The sequence below is a fragment of the Periplaneta americana genome, chromosome 7 (assembly GCF_040183065.1).
Source record: "Periplaneta americana isolate PAMFEO1 chromosome 7, P.americana_PAMFEO1_priV1, whole genome shotgun sequence".
Taxonomy (NCBI): Eukaryota; Metazoa; Arthropoda; class Insecta; order Blattodea; family Blattidae; genus Periplaneta; species Periplaneta americana.
The window spans coordinates 123,629,627-123,649,499 of record NC_091123.1 but is presented as its reverse complement, the minus strand read 5'-3'; the positions used below and the strand labels follow the sequence as shown (position 1 = coordinate 123,649,499).

The window sequence follows — 19,873 nt, the reverse complement described above, 5'->3', positions numbered from 1 at the left end:
ATTCGGATATCTCTCCTCTCTGCAGCGGTCGCTCTTTCCCCTTTCTCCCCACAGCACATGCCCCAGAAAGCAGATGCGCGCGCAACCTGCCCGTCACGGCCGACTTAGCCCTTCCTCCGTCGGTCGTGAGATCGAACCTCACGTGGCCGTCACAGTATGCTTGTTGCAAGCGAAAATACAAGATGATAATGAAAGTAAAAATGGTGAACCGGTGAAACAAAAACTTGCCAACAGGAATAAAAAACCGTGTGTGGGAGTATAGAAGAACGGAAAAAGGAACGGAAAAGAATTCTACACGCTATATTCGCTATAAATAATAGTGCATCTACATCAACATCAAATGCGCATATTGTTCCGGGACCGGTTATCGAAACCAAGACCTTTGACTTAACGCTCTACCGACTGAGCTACCCAGAAACTGTACTAGACACCGGTTTATATTTTTGACTTTATATGCATATACCTTAAGTGGGCTGTCAGCTCGTCAGAGACCCAACATTGAGTGCACACAAACTCTGTGTGACTGTGATGTGTATACATTTAAATTAAAGACGATCTTAGAAGTACCTTTCAGTTATTCTAATAAGCATTTAATTAACAAAACGTTTTGTTTCACATTTGTATTATGTGTGACAGGCTGAGGTACGAACTAGTCCTAAAGCTTGTGAAATGAATTTTATTACATTTTACGAATAACGACGTTCAACGTAATCCAAGGGATTCCATAAATTCTTTGTCTCTTTTAGCGTGTAACGTATTTCTGCGTACCTGCTGAAAAATATTTGTAACAACTATCGCAACATTGATCTTTATGGGGGTTGCGTCGATGTTACCTGTTAGTTGAAATTAATTTTTTTCATTTATGCCCAGGTTTTGCTTCTGCTACATTGGTCAAATGGAATGCGTCACTTATGCTTATTATATTACCGGATTCATCTTCATTTCTTTCTTACATGATTATGTGCATCGCAATAATTGCTAAAAGAAACTAACCAGCCATCCGGGATATCGTTCTTTATAATACGCAATTCCATCAATAACGATAAAGTATTAATAAATTAATTAATATATTTTAAAGCTTGTTTATTTCGGTGATATACTTCTATCTTTATACAAGGAGTCCGTGCTAAAACAGTTGCTGTAGATCTGGTTTAGGTATCAGATGACTTTTGGAGAAGATTTATGTGAAACGTTTTAACGTCTGGATTAGAGATGAACAACGATCGAGAAAACAAGACCAACAGCGCTCGCAAAGCCGAAATCCCGCACAACAATGTATTTATACGTCGCGTCGTTGACGTAAAGACTGCTTATTTATTTATTTATTTATTTATTTATTTATTTATTTATTTATTTATTTATTTATTTATTTATTTATTTATTTATTTATTTATTTATTTATTTATTTATTTATTTATTTATTCTGGTGTAGTTAAGGCCATCAGGCCTTCTCTTCCACAACACCAGGAATACAAATACAATAATAGAAAATAATAAACAAAAAAATACACTATACAAAGTAAAGCTACACAGGAAATAAAGAGAGAGAGAGAAAAAAAATTATAAACAAAGTAAAGTCACACAAAAATATACACAGGTTGCAGTCACACAAACTTTAAATGAGTGATTAAGTATCATAATTAATTGTATCCTAACTAATTAACATAAACAAGAAACTTGCAATTTTAATCTAGATTAAAAAATAAAACGACAAAAAAAAAATCAATACTTCTAGCAATACCTAAAAAATTAACTAAGACAAAATTTTCCAATTTAATTTTGAATTGTGATAAAGTCCAGCAGTCCCTGCTTATGAGTGTTTCGAGACGTTAGATTGATCACTCCCTAATTCTCGAACATCAAGCAGTCTTGAATCGCCGCAGTTGTTTATACCAGACTGAACTTTTATCTACTTTGGCGACTGTTATATATGTATAAACAATCAAGTAGCCTATTTGAAACATCATCTCTACCTTTCAGTGTATAATAATCCGTTCCCCAGTCTTTATTTAATTACTAGGCCCTTATTAAAGAGCTAGGAATTTTCTTTTCATTTGTTTGAGATCAAGCAGTGTGCAATCTCAAGTGAAAACATATTTACGTTATTTTTATGTCTTTTTTAGAAATGTAAATTTATTTGAGAATTTTTTTTTTGTTTCTTTTTATATAACCGTAGGTAATATCATATAATAGAACCAGAACATTTTGATAACTAAGATACTGTTCCGTTATGTCTTTTTGTCTCATTTAAACATTTATAATGCTATTTATTTCAATGATGTATGTTATTTAAAGTTATGAAATCTTTCCACGCCGACCTAAAGCTATTTCGAGAATGATGAGCGAGACTCGAAGCGCAGGAGAATGACGAGACGAGACGAGACGAGACTCGAAAGACAAATGCAACGAACACAGCGAGCGAGAGCTGCAGTTAGTTCTGTTCATCTCTAGTCTAGATGCTTAACAAAATATTAGTCAATTTTAATTTAATCAAAAATTATTCGCACAAACATAGGAGTAATTAATAAATGCGGGGAGTATAAAAACAGAAGCAGTTAATATAATATACCGGTAGTCTAATTCTAAAATAAGCCTACTTAACTCTGGTATTAATTTAAAAAAAATCCCATTTCCTCTAAAAATATATATAGTAGTCTATTATTATTATTATTATTATTATTATTATTATTACTATTATTATTATTATTATTACTATTATTATTATTATTATTATTATTATTATTATTATTATTATTACTATTATCACAATTATCATAGTTATGTTTTCCGAAATATTTTTCATTGTCATCGATAAATGATGTTTGTTCGCGAGAGAGTGAAATGGCAGTTTTTGGGATGGTGATGGAATTATGTCGATGGCGATGTGTTATGGATTATTGGTGGGATTACGTTATTAAAGACTTACAGAATGAACGTTTTTGAATATCTCATTATGAGTTACAAATTCTATTTTGAATGGCAGAAATTTAAACTCCGTTATTCAGCACGCAGCACGAATAATATAGCTCTCTGATAAATCCACGACTATTATAACAGCTTCAGCTCACAGCGTGGGATGCCCTTTACACAACAGTAATTACACTATTTTAATTTATCATTGCATTCGGCACATAACTTTGTCATTATATTTAATCAGCTTTGATTTGATTCATATTAGGGTAATTAATATTCGCCCCTATACTTTTCAGCTTTATGCAACATGCAACACGACAGTTTGTCAGATCCTCGAAATTTCGGTGCATTTTTCTAGGAGACTTCAATGCAAGGTTAAGTTTCAAGTTCCTATTCTTATAGGGTGAATTTTAACCTTCCTTTCCTGCGTTTTATTAAGTCATCGAGGAAATATATTGTGGCTTAATATTAGACTCTTTTCTTCTTTGTTTGAAATGAGAATATATGAGGCTATCAAGTACAAAACTCTCCTTATCCAAAATTAAAAAAAAAAAAAGAGTTACATATGAGATGTTGTACTTTTTGCTGCTCTCTACCTACTGATATAGTCGGTTTGTGCAAATCTTGTCTACTTCCTCTTCCATAGAGCTCAGAAAACTACTATCAAATGCAAAACTGTCCATATCCATAACGGTTTTTCATGTTTTCTGACAAATCACTTTACCTGGATAAGGCGAGTTTTTCATTTGATAGCCTCAATACAGGATACGGCAGAATGATCTCCTCGATTTGAATTGTCCGCCGTACAGGTTCCTTAATAGTTTCGCTTGAGTGGTACATACCTTTGAGCAGCACAACCCATGCCATTTCAGTTACTCTCATAACGGAGAAAGCTGAACGTTATCCATTTTGTTGTTGAAGCATATTTAAAAAATGGCGACTCTGTGATTGCAAAACAACGGCAGTTTCGTACCCATTTTAGAGTAGGTCGACACGAAAGAATTCCTGATAAGAAAACCATACTGTTATGGGTGAGAAATTTCAGACAAAAGGTTCAACTTTCAAACAGAAGTCGTCCGGTAGATATCGAAACGTTCGGACTCCTCTACAATATCGCAGCAGTGAGGCATGCTGTTATAACACGGCGCCATATTCAGCCATTAAACATGCTCTGGTATTGGAATATCTGATCGGAGTGTCAGACGAATGTCACACTTGGACCTCAAGTTCCATCCTTACAAACTTATGATGGTTCAGGAACTTCGGCAGTGTAACTGGCTCAACCGCTAAGATGCTTGCCAGACCATATTGGAAGAAATGTTTCAGTAGTGACTAAGCTCGTTCACATTTGTCGGGTTGCTTCAACACACTAAACCTTCGGTATTCAGCACCAAAAAATCCTCGAGAAATGCATCAGCGACCTCTCCGCAGCGAGCGTGTTACTGTTTGGTGTGCTGTTGCACAGCTTGGAATAATAGGCTAGAATAGCAAGAAGGATGCTCAGTCATTGTTTCCAGGAGTGTAGCCTATAGCTCTTGAGGGCAAGCATTTGGACGATATTTTCTTTATAACAAAGTAATATCAAAATGGCAAGCATTCTTTTGTAAGATAGTAAAATAAAATTTTGAATGGTGTCTATATTTTTGCACGTTTTTACTAAATCACTCTGTATTCGTTAATATTAAGGCCGTGACTCAAACCTACATTTACCGACGAAATGAACTACATAGGTGTAAAAAAAAATAACTTTGTCGTCAGAAGTTATTATCCAAATATGCATAGTGCATAGCAATCAAGTCCGTAATATCTAGTAAACGAAAATGCTTTCTTGATTGATGTCTTGTTCACTAAACAAACGTGAATACCTCGTCAGCAATCGGGGTTAGTGGTGGTGGCGGTGGCGGTTGCGGTGGCGGCGGCGGCGGTAAGAACAAATATATGAAATTATGTTTACTCATATAATTAGTGTGACATCCGACACTGCATGCTCGCTGCAAGTTCAGGGAAGTCTGGTGTGTTCTTAACGCGTCATCCAGATGTGAATCTGGCAGGATCGGTATTTGTTTTTGATGATGTTCATACACGAAAATGCAACTTCACAAAGATAATATGTTCAACCAAAACAAAAGTACATTTTCAGAGCAACACTACGGACAAAGGAATATTTTTCTCTGTCCACCAGTGTCCAGAAATTGCCGCATATTGCGTAGGAGGATTTCAAAGAAAGGTTTGATTGAAGATTTAAAATTTTCATTTCTAATTCTTCAAGATTATAACTTTCGAAGATTTCACACACTATATTTCCAGGCTCACAAACGTCAACAAAAGCCAGTGAATTATTGACAAATATTATCACTGATTCTAGCATTGAAAACTGGCTAAATCTAATACCAAACTCCGGCCGAAGAGTTTCAGGAGCGTAGCAAAAGATGAAAGGTCATGCTTGTCGCCATTTACCGTTTCTGCCATAGATTTCAAATTTGGAAAGTGTGAAGACGAATTTTTATTTAAATGGACAATACATAACTTTAGTTATTTTCATATGCATTAACAAAAATTATTATACCTGAAATATTATGATCTCTTTCTTGCAATTCGAAATTTAACTCATTTAATTTTGGGGTGGTATCTGCCAAAAGAGCTAAATATATTAGCCATGATATATCACCAAGTTCGTGATAATATTGTCCGGGAGATGATTTCAAAAAGTCTTTTATCTCGTCCACAGATAGGAGAATCGTTCCAGTGTTTCCCCCTTGAAACCACTGTAACTACATTACTGGTACATTAAAACCTCTAATAAATTCTTGGACTTCAGGATATGCAGTTTATCTCAAATTTATATTCACCTCAGTAACTAAACATTTATTGAAGATTAAACAGTCCACACCTGTGGAGTAACGGTCAGCGCGTCTGGCTGCGAAACCAGGTGGCCCGGGTTCGAATCCCGGTCGGGGCAAGTTACCTGGTTGAGGTTTTTTCCGGGGTTTTCTCTCAACCCAATACGAGCAAATGCTGGGTAACTTTCGGTGCTGGACCCCGGACTCATTTCACCGGCATTATCACCTTCATTTCATTCAGACGCTAAATAACCTAGATGTTGATACAGCGTCGTAAAATAACCCAAAAAAAAGATTAAACAAGTTAAATAGCCAACATTATTTTGAGTAACATGAAACTCACACTCAGAATTTGTTTTTCTATACAATAACGTCAAGATCAAAATTCAATCAATTAACATCTTTTATACCTGGGTACAATTAAATCTTAATCTATATCACTCTGTCAGAGTAACCACAAATTTTAAGTAACAATTACAGCATGCAGCTTTCCGATGTGAATTCGTTTTAACCCTCAAGATTTTAGGAACCACGGCAGATCTCCCAAAAGGAAACATTAATTTAGGATTTAATAATTTTACCAAGTCCCAATGTAAGTCGAAAAACTCTCCGGGCTATAATTTAAAAAGTTTGAAGGAAACTGAAAGAACAGTTAGCCAATTTACATTTTCATAATTGAAGGGTACACGGGAATAACGATCAAGGTCCATTTTAGAAAGTTTCGTGAAAAACGAATTTTAAAGTTTAAGCACTTAATACTTTGTTATGTGTATATTTAATAGAAATTCACGTATTGGAATGTCAAGAACGATAATTTCTTATTACTAGCTAGACCACATGATAGTTCTTCCTTTCCACTATAAGATAGCATTATTAACTCAATTTCGATTTTTGATGGACCTTGATCGTTTTTCCCGTGTACCTTCAATTGGTTAAGATATGAGGTTCCCGAGCAAGGACGCCAAAGTTTTTCAGGTACCAGCAGGTGCCTCGAGCTCTTGTCAATTGGCCACATACCCTGCCCGCTCCATCGAGCTGGTGGTCAAAAGGACTGTCGGTGCATGCGCGGAGAAACGAGAAAACAGATCAAAATTTGCCACATCGGAAATCTTTTTTTCTGAACGCACATGATGTAAGATTATAAAGAAACACCACTCATACATGTCATTACATACTGTCAGATTACAAAGAAAAACCACACATACACATACCGTTACACTCTAATAAGCATGAAGAATTACGTCACCATACTCAGCATCTGATATATTCAAAATACTTCTGAACAATCGATGACAAGTAGGAGACGATTTGATGTAATTCACCACATGAGTTACAACTTTTATGATATGATCGAACTTCAAAACCTTTGCGCATAAAACTTCCTGGTCGATAAAACAATGATAAGAAAGAAATTTTGTAAATGATTCATCTTTAACACAAAGAGATAAAGTCCATTATTTCTGCCAGTCATAGACGGCGCCCCATCTGTTGTTACAGCATGTCATTGCTTATACATTAGGGTGGAGTGAAAATATGAAGTTTATGGAATAAAATTGTAATACCAGGGGAAAGTTGTGGTTTGATATCATAAAGAGCAGTGCAAAATATTTTTTCTCTGAGCTAATATTTAGAGGTGCCCCAAGAGCATCGTATTTTGAAATTTTCGCAAAATTTGGAGTTTCAAATTTTTTAGGGACAGAACATTCTCCAGAGGTTTAATCTGAACAGGATATCAGGAACATGTTAATAAAATACATGTTAAATGACTCGGCATATATTTGGTCCCCTTCAATTAATATCACTCAATAAAAGAATTGTATTCCAATGGATACCATCCCATTGTGGAATCCTGGGAAACGAGAATGCGGATGCTTTAGCAAAGAAGGGCAGCACTGCTACTTACAGACCTGTTACTAAATCTACGTATTACTCTGTGAAAAGATTTATTAAATCTACATACTTAGACTTCAACAAACAAAATTTGATAACACAATCCCAAGGGAAAAAATGGAACTCTTTGCATCAAAATCCACAGTTAATTCCCGATTTACCACGAAAATCGTCTGTAGCTGCATTTAGATTGGCAACAGGCCATGATTGTTTGGCCAAACACCTGCATAGAATTGGAATATATCAGTCCCCTAACTGTCCATTGTGCAACTCAAACCAAGAAATGGATTCGGAACACCTCAAAATCTGTGCTTCAGTGGCTGGTCATGATAATATCTTTGAAAAATATTGTAGTGCAAGAGGTCAAATGACTTTATTGTCAAACGCCTGGCATTAGAAAACAACAACGTATTTGGTCCCCTGTTGTTTCATCTTGAAGTGTCACAAAAACCTGAATTTATAAGAAAATTGGGAATAATAATCTTAGGTATGATATAATTGAGGGGCTTAGAACAAAAAGCTGGTAAGTGACATTATTTAAAAAAATGAGATTAAGTGCGTGTTGTGATAGCCCAAAAGGATGTTTCTTTGGGTTAAAATCAGGTAAGTGATCACACTGTGTAGTGCTGCTATATGGTCATCATTTCACCAAACTAGTGTATAATATTACATTGCATGTAGAACTTTAACTAAGCCCCTCAATTAATGTAATAAAATTAATGGAAATTCATTCCTCTTATGTTGCATAGTATTTAAATCAGAATACCTCTAATATTAATACGAGAAATCTGACCTTCTACCCTGTATTCGCAATGCCAGAGGGACTGAACCCATCACAATTACCTACCTATCATGACGTAATGAAATATTATCTATGGTCAAAAATGAATTAAAATCTCACTTCAAATCAAAAGAATCTACTGTTGGAGAAATTTCAGAAAGAGTTGCTATCAAAACTAAGGGAATCCAAGTAAAGGCATAAATTCCGAAAGTCAGTCATACAAGACTATTAAACTGATTCGTGCAACCATGATCAATACACAAACCTAATGAAGCCTTGTAAGAAACGACATAGTGACAACTAAAATGACAATATTGCAAAATTAAAAAAAGAAGCAAACAAACTAATTGATATATTCAGTTGCAAATACAAAAAACAATTAATACTGGTGCCTAATTGTGATAAAGACCGCCGTATTTTTAAAACAAGAAAGAATGTTTTACTGGAGCAAAGAACAGAAAGGAGGATGATAATTTGGACCTCTTGATTTGGTTACCACTCAGAAAGAAATGAAAAAGAAAACAGCATTAAAATTCTAACTAAAAAAAATAATTGATCTGAAATGGAATTTTTGTCACATTTTATGTAAAAATTACTACATATTTTGTCCCTTTGGATCCCCTAAAAATACTATATACTGTAACCCCAATTTAGAATCTTCCAAATAAAGTTTAAATATGTGATTTTTACAGAAATTCATTAGCTATGTAATAAAAGACAAAATAATAGAATAAATATACAAAGAGGTAAAAAAAAAAAATAATTTTAAGAAACTTCAAAGCCCTTGGGGCACCTCAAAAATTAAACATAGAAACCCCATATTTTTCACATTCCTAAGTTAAGTGAAAATACAGATTTTTGCAACTATTACATTTAGAAAACAGATCAAAAACAATTTCATGTATAGATTCACTCCACTTTATTATACATTCCTTTATCTGTAAGATACCGATTTTATATAATTCATTTTAAAAACGCCGTTCTCAGAATTTGTCTGCATGACCGGATTCCGTCAAGATTTCTGGCCACAAATATGTAGACGGATTTTTGTATTGGCCAAGATAGACATAAAGAAAGTCATGACAAAGTCCACAGCTGCGGAGTAACGGTTAGCCTTTCTGGCCATGAAACCAGCGGACCCGGATTCAAATCCTGGTTGGGTGTTTTAAGAGATTTTCCCTCAACCACTTGAAGCAGAATTGATGGGTAACTTTCAGAGTTGGATCTCGGATTCATTTCGCCTTCGTTAGCATCATTCCATTAATAATCTTCAATAGTTACAGTTTGACCAGGAGGACATGGCGGACGTAGTCCCGGTGCTTGCCTACGGGCTCTCCTCCAAGGAAAGAAAAGCCATGACAATATATCGATTGCAACGTGGCAATAATATTGAAGTTATAAATGAAATAGAAAGTGCGAAGTTTATTTTGTTTATTTTTCTTCTTAAGTTAACGTGAAGTCCACACCTGTGGAGTAACGGTCAGCGCGTCTGGCCGCGAAACCAAGTGGCCCGGGTTCGATTCCCGGTTGGGACAAGTTACCTGGTTGAGGTTTTTCCGGGGTTTTCCCTCAACCCAATATGAGCAAATGCTGGGTAACTTTCGGTGCTGGACCCCGGATTCATTTCACCGGCATTATCACCTTCATCTCATTCAGACGCTAAATAACCGAAGATGTTGATAAAGCGTCGTAAAATAACCTACTAAAAAAGTTAACGTAAATAAAAATACATCGTCCTCAGCGCTACTTATTTTATTTTCACTTTTAGTCCAGAATACTACAAGGAAATAATGCGCGCTGTAACTGTAAATAACAACACTTTTAGATGATAAATTCGGAAATGCAGACAAATGAGCAATATTATAATAAAGATTCGAACGCGCCGAACGAATTCGTACCCGTAGATGACTGTTTTCTGATTTTCCAATATGTTTTCTTCACTTGTCCGTTCTTTTGACGATTTTTACCCATATTTCTTCCTTTGGTGAGAATATGATAAACATTGGTACACCTGTCAGCTGCTGGGGCGTCTCTTCGCATTTGTGTACCTCGTAGTTTGCTATAATATTGGCGATGCACGCTTTGTTCTGCAGTAGTGCAAATCGCCTACCTAGAAAACACAACAAAAAATAATTAAATGATTCATGCTCTGGTAAGTTGGATCATAAGAATCGAATATTATTACAGGGATTAACATTTAGTTTCCGACATCCAACATTTTCAAAATTAAAGCTTCGTAATCCGAGCATTGGGTATTTCAGGGCGAGCTTACTCGATCGTCGCAGCCCAGAGCAAGGACTGAGGTCTCTTGTCTAGCGAGAACAGCGACTTCTCCTCTCACCACACTCTCTGGTGAGACATAACATCTTCGGAACTTTGCTCTACTGCTGTTCAGTCGTGCATGTGCTATTTGTGACATTCTTCCCGCTCTAGCTAGCTTTTAGGTTTCGTCCATTTTCGCCTTTTCCCCATGAAAATTCTTTCTTACAAACGGAAAGGTGGAAATCGAAGTGAGACAGTCGCTAACAAGTTTTGATCTCACATAGATTCTTCCTCACAGCCACAAATTCCCTTGCAAGGAAGTTCGATCGCGTACAGGGCTCCTATAAAAGACCTTTCAGGTTTCGAACCCATGTAATTTACGTTCTATGAATCTGAGGTACATGAAAATAGTACCAATTGAAACAGAAACTCAAAAAGTTTAGTTCTTTTCCTTAATGATGTTCAATGCATCCCCACTTGGTAACACGGCATACATCAAGCCTGTAGTCAAGTTCCACGTAGGTACGCTGATTTTCCGACACCCAGATTCTGAGGCTATGTCTCCTAACCTTATCAGAATGATGAAAAGTGACTTCGATAGAAAACACCGGAACGAATAAATTCATCATCGTTTTCAATTTAAATATGCATACTTATGCAGAAATTTCCTCTGGTTTTGGGGCTTGTTGCAACTTTAGTCGCTACGGATGAAATCGTAAACACTTGCGAAGTATGTTGCCTTAAAATCAGTGTACCATTTACGGATTGTATGCCACTGAGTGGATCTGCACCAACCGTTGTTCGATAATGCCGTTCCACATTAATAACCGAATGGTTCACATGAAAATCAAGATTTTTTGGCCTCAAAAATAAAAAAAATTGTTTATATGAGCTATTATCAGGCAGTGTTACCAACTAGGAAAACAATGTTGCCACAACTAAACTTTTTGAGTTACTCTTTACATTGGTGCTATTTTCATGCACCTCAGATTCATAAAACATCAATTACATGTTGAAACTGGAAAGGTCTTTTGTAGGATGCCTATATTTATTTGTCTTCCCGTTCTTACTTCTCATTATCATTGCGGTTTTCCAGATAATGGTAATAGAAATATTGAGTGTATGACTTATGTATATACTTACTTACTTAAACCTTACAAATGGCTTTCAAGAAACCCGCAGATACATTGCCGCCCTCACATGAGCCCGCCATCGGTCCCTATCCTGTGGAAGATTAATTCTCTCTCTCAAATCCATTTTAATATTATCCTCCCATCTACGTCTCGGCCTCACCAAAGGTCTTTTTCCTTCCGGTCCCCACTAACACTCTATATGCATTTTTGGATTCGCCCATACGTACTACATGCCCTGCCCAGCTCAAACGTCTGGATTAAATGTTCCTAATTATTATGTCAAGTGAAGAATACAATGCATGTGTGCAGTTCTGTGTTGTATAACTTTCTCCATTCTCCTGTAACTTCATCTCTCTTAGCCCCAAATATTTGTTCTAAAGAAACTTATTCTCAAACACCCTTAATCTCTGTTCCTCTCTCAAAGTGACAGTCCAAGTTTCACAACCATACAGAACGATCGTAATATAACTCTTTCATAAATTCTAACTTTCAGATTTTTTGACAGCAGACTAGATGACAAAAGCTTCTCAACCGAATAATAACAGGCATTTCCCATATTTATTCTGTGTTTAATTTCCTCCCGAGTGTCATTTATATTTTTTAGTGTTGCTCCAATATTTTTGAATTTTTCCACCTCTTCGAAGGATAAATATCCAATTTTTATATTTCCATTTCGTAAAATATTCTGGTCACGAGACATAATCATATACTTTGTCTTTTCGGGATTTTCTTCCAAACCTATCGCTTTACTTGCTTCAAGTAAAATTTCCGTGTTTTCCCTAATCGTTTGTGGATTTTCTCCTAACATATTCACATGAATTATGTATATAGCCTTCATTAATTTCAAATAAAACAAACTACGCTACAGAGTGTAAAATCTTAAAGGAAGTGCATATTGTATTTTATTGCTTCATTTCGAGTTATATGTTTCTCGCATCATTAAATCTTCTGTCAATGTTTTTATTATTCCGGAAACAAAATGGCATTTAAATTAAGTATATACTGTATTCAATGCATACAAGATGGAAGAGATGTAGGTGCATTAATTGAAGATCTCCCCTGAATAAGGATGTAACTAAGAAAACTGTAACTCATGTTTCAGAAGAGAGGAAAATAGTTTCAGGAGCATATTTCATTATGCTTATATATACTACCACTATTATTTGACTAAACAAGGATTTATGTTTATTCGGTCATTGAACGTAGTAATGTATTGTAATAAATAGATGCTTTAAAATTACTTTCTCCACGTAAATCACATGTTACAGGAATCTGATGTCACACCCTTTTTTCCGCGGAGGTACTCAATTTTAACGAATAGGTAGGCATAACAATAAAATTAATAATAAGAAAAGTCCAAATACGTTTTTCTCTACCTATAAGAATTGGAATGGAATGGAATTTCGTGAGTGAGGCACTATGACCCAGCACTGCTACCTTTCACGATCTATTGCGCTAACTCTCAAGCTAGGTGCATTCCTAAATCCACACCTGCTGACTACACTAAGGTTCGCTGCGTACCAAGGTTTCGAACAGGCAATCCCACTCGTACCTAGGCCACCTCCCTCCATGCGTCGTCAGCTGTGATCGGGGAATGCTATGGAAAGATGATAATGATGTAGATGCCTAATATGGGGAGAATTTCCAGAAAACCCCCAACTGCGACCTTGTCCACCACAAGTGTTGAAGTCTTACTAAGGATATTTTTAAATGAAAAATCCAGGGTCTGAGTGGGACTGAAACCCGAATCTCCTACGTGATAGGCTGAAGGTCTCACCACTCAACCACCACAGGGGCATCTTTAAGGTTACAGATTTTTTTTAAGGACGGATTTTCAAATCTTGCAATGCCGCCGTGGTTTATTTTCATAACTTTACAATATTGAGGGGCAGGTGCGTAGTCCATAACCGTGTGTCTGTAAATCAGCTCATCATATTTCACTAACGCAGATCATTGCGTTGTTTAAAGCAATTTTGATTTATAAGGCGAAACATTTCACATTCGAAAATATCAATGTAGGCAATATGAGTTAACGGATTACATACGTCAGGGTTGAGACGTTACGCGTAAAAAAGGTTATTCACATTACAGTAAAATACGCGCAAATAATTTGTAATTAACGTAATAAATGTAAAATACTTAAAAAAAACCTTCAAGAATTTTTATTTTTAGTCTACATTTGTTCAGTTTGTGATGAAAATTTACCGTTTGAACTGCCAACAGACCTAGCATATAACTCGAGGCTACCAATTAATGTTAAAAAAATGGAGACCTTAAGATGATTTTGGAATTCATACCGGATGATTTGAAAGGTTTCTACACAGAACTGTGCACCTGGCCTACGACCAACAAAGATAGTAATGCCAGTGGAAGCGAAGATTGAAAAAATAAGTTTATTTATGTTCTGAAATACGAAAAGTCTATTCAGCCATGCTTCCAAACTCGTTGATGATTAGTTATTAACCACATACAATTTGAAAAATTATTACATTTAATGAGTTATTATGTTTAAATCATAATGTTTTTCCTTAAATTGTTGTATTGTAAAAAGAGCTTTATCAATAGAATCGTTTATTTTTAAAACCCCACAAGTGACAAACACAAAGCTTTTGGAAAGTCAATAAAAACTGTTTAGTTTAATTAATTTTATTTTAATTGTCAAAATGTATTCAACAATTGATACTAGTTGATAAATGTTGGGTTTATTCATTATTAGTTATTTTTTATAATATATATAAAATCTTCTCCAAAAATTAATTAGTTAAGATGTTATGCGGTTTTTCCAACAAACAAATATTGAAAGTAAGCAAAGCATTGCTATTTTTCTAAGTATTAGAGGGAATGAAAGTATGAATAAATGTTATAATTTATGTAGAAACTACAGTATAAAGACACAAAAAATATTAATTATTTTTTTTCTGCTGCAACAGACATTTTCCTTATCAAGACTTAAAAGGAATGAAGTAATTGATGTTTAGATTGTCAAAATCAATAAATGTTAGTTTATTACTCCGTATATAAAATAGTTTTCTACATTACGTATTTTACCTGTAAATTACACGTAAATTACGTACAGATAATTTACTCGCTCAACCCTGACATACGTACATTACAAAGGTTAATTTATGGACGGGGATAAATTCTAACAGCATACAAAAACCGAACACTCCTTGTTTGCAAAACTCGCTTTTTCACGACAACAAACTTTTTTTCAGATTAGGTAGGCTAGCTTTCTGATAGGAAATCTACCCCAATAGATCCATACTCTTTCTTGGAATTCTGTCGTGATTCTCCATAAATAAGAAGCTTCGAAAACAGTTGCGTCGCCCTTGATTGATTTGCAACGTGTTCTTCGAAAAGATTGGCAATGCTGACTTTACTATTGCCTGCCTAAAGTGTGTCAACAGAATAGAACAGCCGTGCAACTGAACAACTGTACTGACGAATCCGTTACGTAGGTGCCTGATTAACCTGGGATTCAGTCACGATACATGTATTGTTAATCACTTAACTTACAAGGCAATTGCATTAACACGGAGCGATTTGTGAAAGAATAGTAAAGGAATAATTTTTTCGCTTTGAAATTACCTCGTATATTCCCCTGCGATAACATCCGTAACCTAAATCTTATCTGTAAATCAGACGTACGAGGTCGGACAATAAGAGACTGGTTTAAAAATCACTTTTACTTAGATTTTTAACCAACTACAATAGTTCTCTTGAGACTGCAGACACTTATTCCAACGTTGCTGTCACTGTTGGTAGCAGCTGTGAAACTCATCTTTTGAGACACTGTTTAATGTCTCCGTTACGACCTCTTGGACGTCTTCTGTTTTTTGAAAATGGCGTCTTTTGATAATAAGAAATAAGAAGTGGCATGGAGCAACACCGGATGGATATGGATGTTGCGGCTGTGTTAAGACAGAAGATGAGAATCCACATTTGTCCTTTATCTCGCTGTTGCCCGGTGAGATTCTTTGAACGATTTTTGAACACATTTTCCTCATGCCCAGACCATCAGTTAGAAAGAGGCGAACAGTTTCCCGATTCATGTTCAATTCTTATCCTATCATTCTGACTGTTAATCGCCTATCAGTTCTTACAACTTCACTTATCGTGGCAATGTCATCTGCCCGTGCAGTTGTTGGTGTTCTTCTTCAACGTTGCTTCTGCCCTCGGAAATCTTGTGCTCTTGATATCACTTCATTTCCAAAAATCTGCTGAAAGTTTCCATGCGTTGTCGTGGCATTTTCACCGAGTTTTACACAAGGGCGACATTATTAGATTTCATTACATTGACGAGGAGCAAACGCACAAATCCACTAATCAGGTAGTTACTCACACTTACGGCTTGCAGGTTGGTGCCACTTTGAATTCGGGTGGAGGAAAGACCAAGGTCAAGCATATCTCTGGTAGGAGGCTGCAAGGTTGCCTCATCAGTTTCATTACTTTATTGTTCGACCTCGTACATATTAAGCACACATATTTTTTTACGCTAAATCCTTCTTCGGAGACCGAAATAGTTTTAGAATTTTTTGTTACCTATACCTAAAGACTCTGCCCTTACAATTAATGCACTCATACCTCTGTATCCATCCTGTAAATAATACAATATGCTTGAAATGTTCAACAACTTCGAGTTATTGCTTACAAAGGAATCGCTACGGAGCTTTATTGCGGATAATATGAAATACATTGTAGAATAAAATGGCGAAATGCAATGCTGCATATTTATTTACCCAGGCAAATCCTCGGTCCCTCTCCGAAAGGCAGGTAGGTACATTTTGGGCGCTTGGCTTTCTCCTCATCCGTGAAGCGCAATGGATCAAATCTCTTCGGATCGGGGTAGTACTTGGGGTCGTGATGTATGGCCAACACAGGGATGATCACTGGCGTGCCAACATCCACTGTAAATGACTTTCCATCGGAAAGCGGCAGCTGGTGAGGTTTTGTGCAGAGTTTGCTCAGTACTGAGACCTGTGGATATAACCTTAGAGATTCTGAAAGAGAAAAAAGTTATGTTAACAATTCCTTTACCTGGCGAGTATTGTTGGAGATATCCAAATAAACCAAACTGCACTTTAGACGTATATTTCTGCATATGTCGGGTCCGAGAGATGAGACATCGCTGTAGGAATAGTGGAGGTAGCGACAGTACAGAGAGAGAAAACGTTGTGTCACGCGTCAGTAAACGACCATGACTTGGGAAAGACGCATCATTTCGTTCCCATTCAATTCAGAATTACAAGTTATGTGGGAATAATATACATTCTAATATTTAGAGAAGTTTGAACTGAAATAATAACTTTGAAGTAGTTGTGCTCAAGGGTTAGTTTCAGTGAAATGTCGAAGCATGTGAGGCGAAAATAACGCTTGAAAACGAAGAGTGCAGTACTGCAGGGACAGGGTGAGGTGCAACTTATCCCTGCAGGGCGTCAGTGGTTGAGCAAGAAACGTCTCTTCTGTCTTAGCGAACCCCTCAGACGTATTGTAGGCCTACGTCGTGGAAACATTGCTGCTGTGTCAAATACACACTCCCTGGCCTTTTATCTATCAAATATCAATTTTAATAGAATTGGTTGACTTTACGTCTTGTTTAACTGCATAATACATTTCACTTATTTAGTGTACATTTATCAAAAAATTTATAATACAGTTCAAGAAAATGTTCTATAAACAGTAGTATCATTACCAACAAAGGAAGTACTGAATTGTTATGAAGCACCTAAAACTTGCAATGAGAAAATTTGTGCTGACTTCGCGACATTCAATTTTCTGCAGTTATTAATTCTTCAGTCTTGTTAAACTGAGTTCAAAGTCTTGAAATGCTTGCAGCAGTTGCAATATATGTTTTTGACTTTTGGATTATGTTCGATGAACCGTAATTCCTTAGGAATGACTATTTGGGATTAATTTTGAAGTCTGTTTTGTATGAGGAATTTGACTTGTAATTCTCCCAGGCGTTACAGATTCATTCAGTTATAGCGTGCCTTCGTGTGTGATGAACAATAATAGAAGCTTAATCAATGCCAGCCCTAGAAGGGCCTGGAAGCCTTCTCAATCTTGCTCGATGCACTACGATCACTTAATTCCGTTGGGATGCTTGACTGTATGTAAGACTACCCACTCGCCATTTTTAAAGAGCATGGGTCGATGCTTTAGTGCTTTTGAAATGGCTGTATTCGGAATTCTAATATCGGTAAAAAGATAGACTGAAGTTTCATGTCTTTGTACACCACCGAAGTCACACAGGAAGTCGGGATGTATAAATCCTATTCTGTTATGAAAACGTTTGTAGAAAAATGTGTCAATATTACACTTGCACTTCGAATTCATAAAAAAAATAGTTAATTCATTGTCTGTCGTAGGTATTTAGAAAGATATGATGTGTGAAAATAAGTCAAAAATAGTTTCAACGAGCTTAAAGCAGATACTGTATTACATATGTACGCAATTATCGTTCATACGACATAGGGCTGCATTTGGCGCCATGGATAACTGGAGAATGTAACATTCACGCAAGTTCACACGCTCTACACTCCGTGTAGTTAGCCCGCAGAAGGAGAAATATGCTGGAGTTAAATTGATAGGATATTTCTTATTAATTGAATTATCATTTTAAAAAATATAGCAGTGCTGTCTATAACACTTCCTTGAGAGGGAATATTACTCTGTAACTGTTTGAAACTGAGTTACATCTTAAAATACACATCTAAATACAGGTTTGAATCTATACTAATAATAAATCTGTAGCCGAAATTTTTCTGGTAATTTTCGATTTTCCAAAAATAATTGGTCCTAACATATAATTAACTACCCTGAAACCGAAAATCGCTTTTTTGAAATTTTTGTTTGTATGTCTGTCTGTATGTTTGTTACCTTTTCACGCGATAATGGCTGAACGGATTTCGATGAAAATTGGAATATAAATTAAGTTCGTTGTAACTTAGATTTTAGGCTACATGGCATTCAAAATACATTATTTAAAAGGGGGGTTATAAGGGGGCCTGAATTAAATAAATCGAAATATCTCGCTTATTATTGATTTTTGTGAAAAATGTTACATAACAAAAGTTTCTTTAAACATAATGTGCGATAAGTTTTATTCCTTAAAAAATTTGATAGGACTGATATTTAATGAGATAAATGAGTTTTAAAATTAAAATAACTGCCATCTAAGGTCGTGTAATGAATTAAAAAACAAATGACTACGTCTGTAAGGGGTCTTGGACAGCAACAATCGAAAGCTGTGAAAGATAGCCTACAGAGAATGTTTCTGTGCTTGTATGAAGTAATATCGTAAGCTAAATTAACCGATTTGTATAATTAGTTATTATTTCACCATTGGAAAGTGTAGTTTCTATAGATGGACATAATCCTATAATGTTATTACAGTAACTTCTGATATAATATAATATATAATATAATATAATATAATATAATATAATATAATATGTAATATTATATAATATAATTTAAGTTATTTGAAGGGTTCACAACCATAGTGGGCCAAGCGCCATTTACTGAATACGTAGAAAACAAGGGTTAAAATTAAGTTATTACCATAATTCAATGGAAACCTATAACAAGTAAAATAAAATATACACATTAAATCTAAATGATGTCAATCTTCATTAAACTATGGTTGCATGTAATAAAAATTAAGAAACAGGTTAAAGGAATTGGCATTGCACCAAATGAGTGTCTCTGGACCAAAATGATCGCATTTTAATTATTTGGATGCAATTTAAAGTAAATAACATATTAAACGATTTATCCTTCTATCAAACACGGATGTTCCCTGGATCAAACGTCCTATTTTAATTATGTAATTACTTTATATTTATTTCTAACGGGTGCAGCGGAGCGCACGGGTACAGCTAGTTCTTAATAAAATTGTAAATTAAACAAAATATTGCAGTGCGTTTTCGCCATCATGCCCGCGATGATTGACCGGCCGCGTGCCCGGTAGGAGGCCGCGCTTCTGCTGCTAAGACGATATGTATGGTGACGCAGCTAGTCAAGACCATTCCCATTCATATCAACACTACGAC

At 35.7% G+C, this 19,873-nt stretch overlaps 1 protein-coding gene across 3 annotated transcripts in view; it reads right to left on the bottom strand.

Annotated features, from left to right (window-relative positions):
- Positions 1–8,332: 8,332 nt before the first annotated feature.
- The window catches only part of LOC138703426 (cytochrome P450 9e2-like), a 39,588-nt gene continuing 28,047 nt past the window's right edge, over positions 8,333–19,873 (bottom strand). For all 3 annotated transcript variants that reach the window (XM_069831274.1, XM_069831275.1, XM_069831276.1), the window contains exons 8-9: positions 16,559–16,819; positions 8,333–10,534 (exon numbers count right to left, since the gene is read on the bottom strand). In XM_069831274.1, the coding sequence (XP_069687375.1) occupies positions 10,362–10,534; positions 16,559–16,819 (434 nt within the window). In that variant the 3' untranslated portion in view covers positions 8,333–10,361. The remainder of the gene's footprint in view (positions 10,535–16,558; positions 16,820–19,873) is intronic.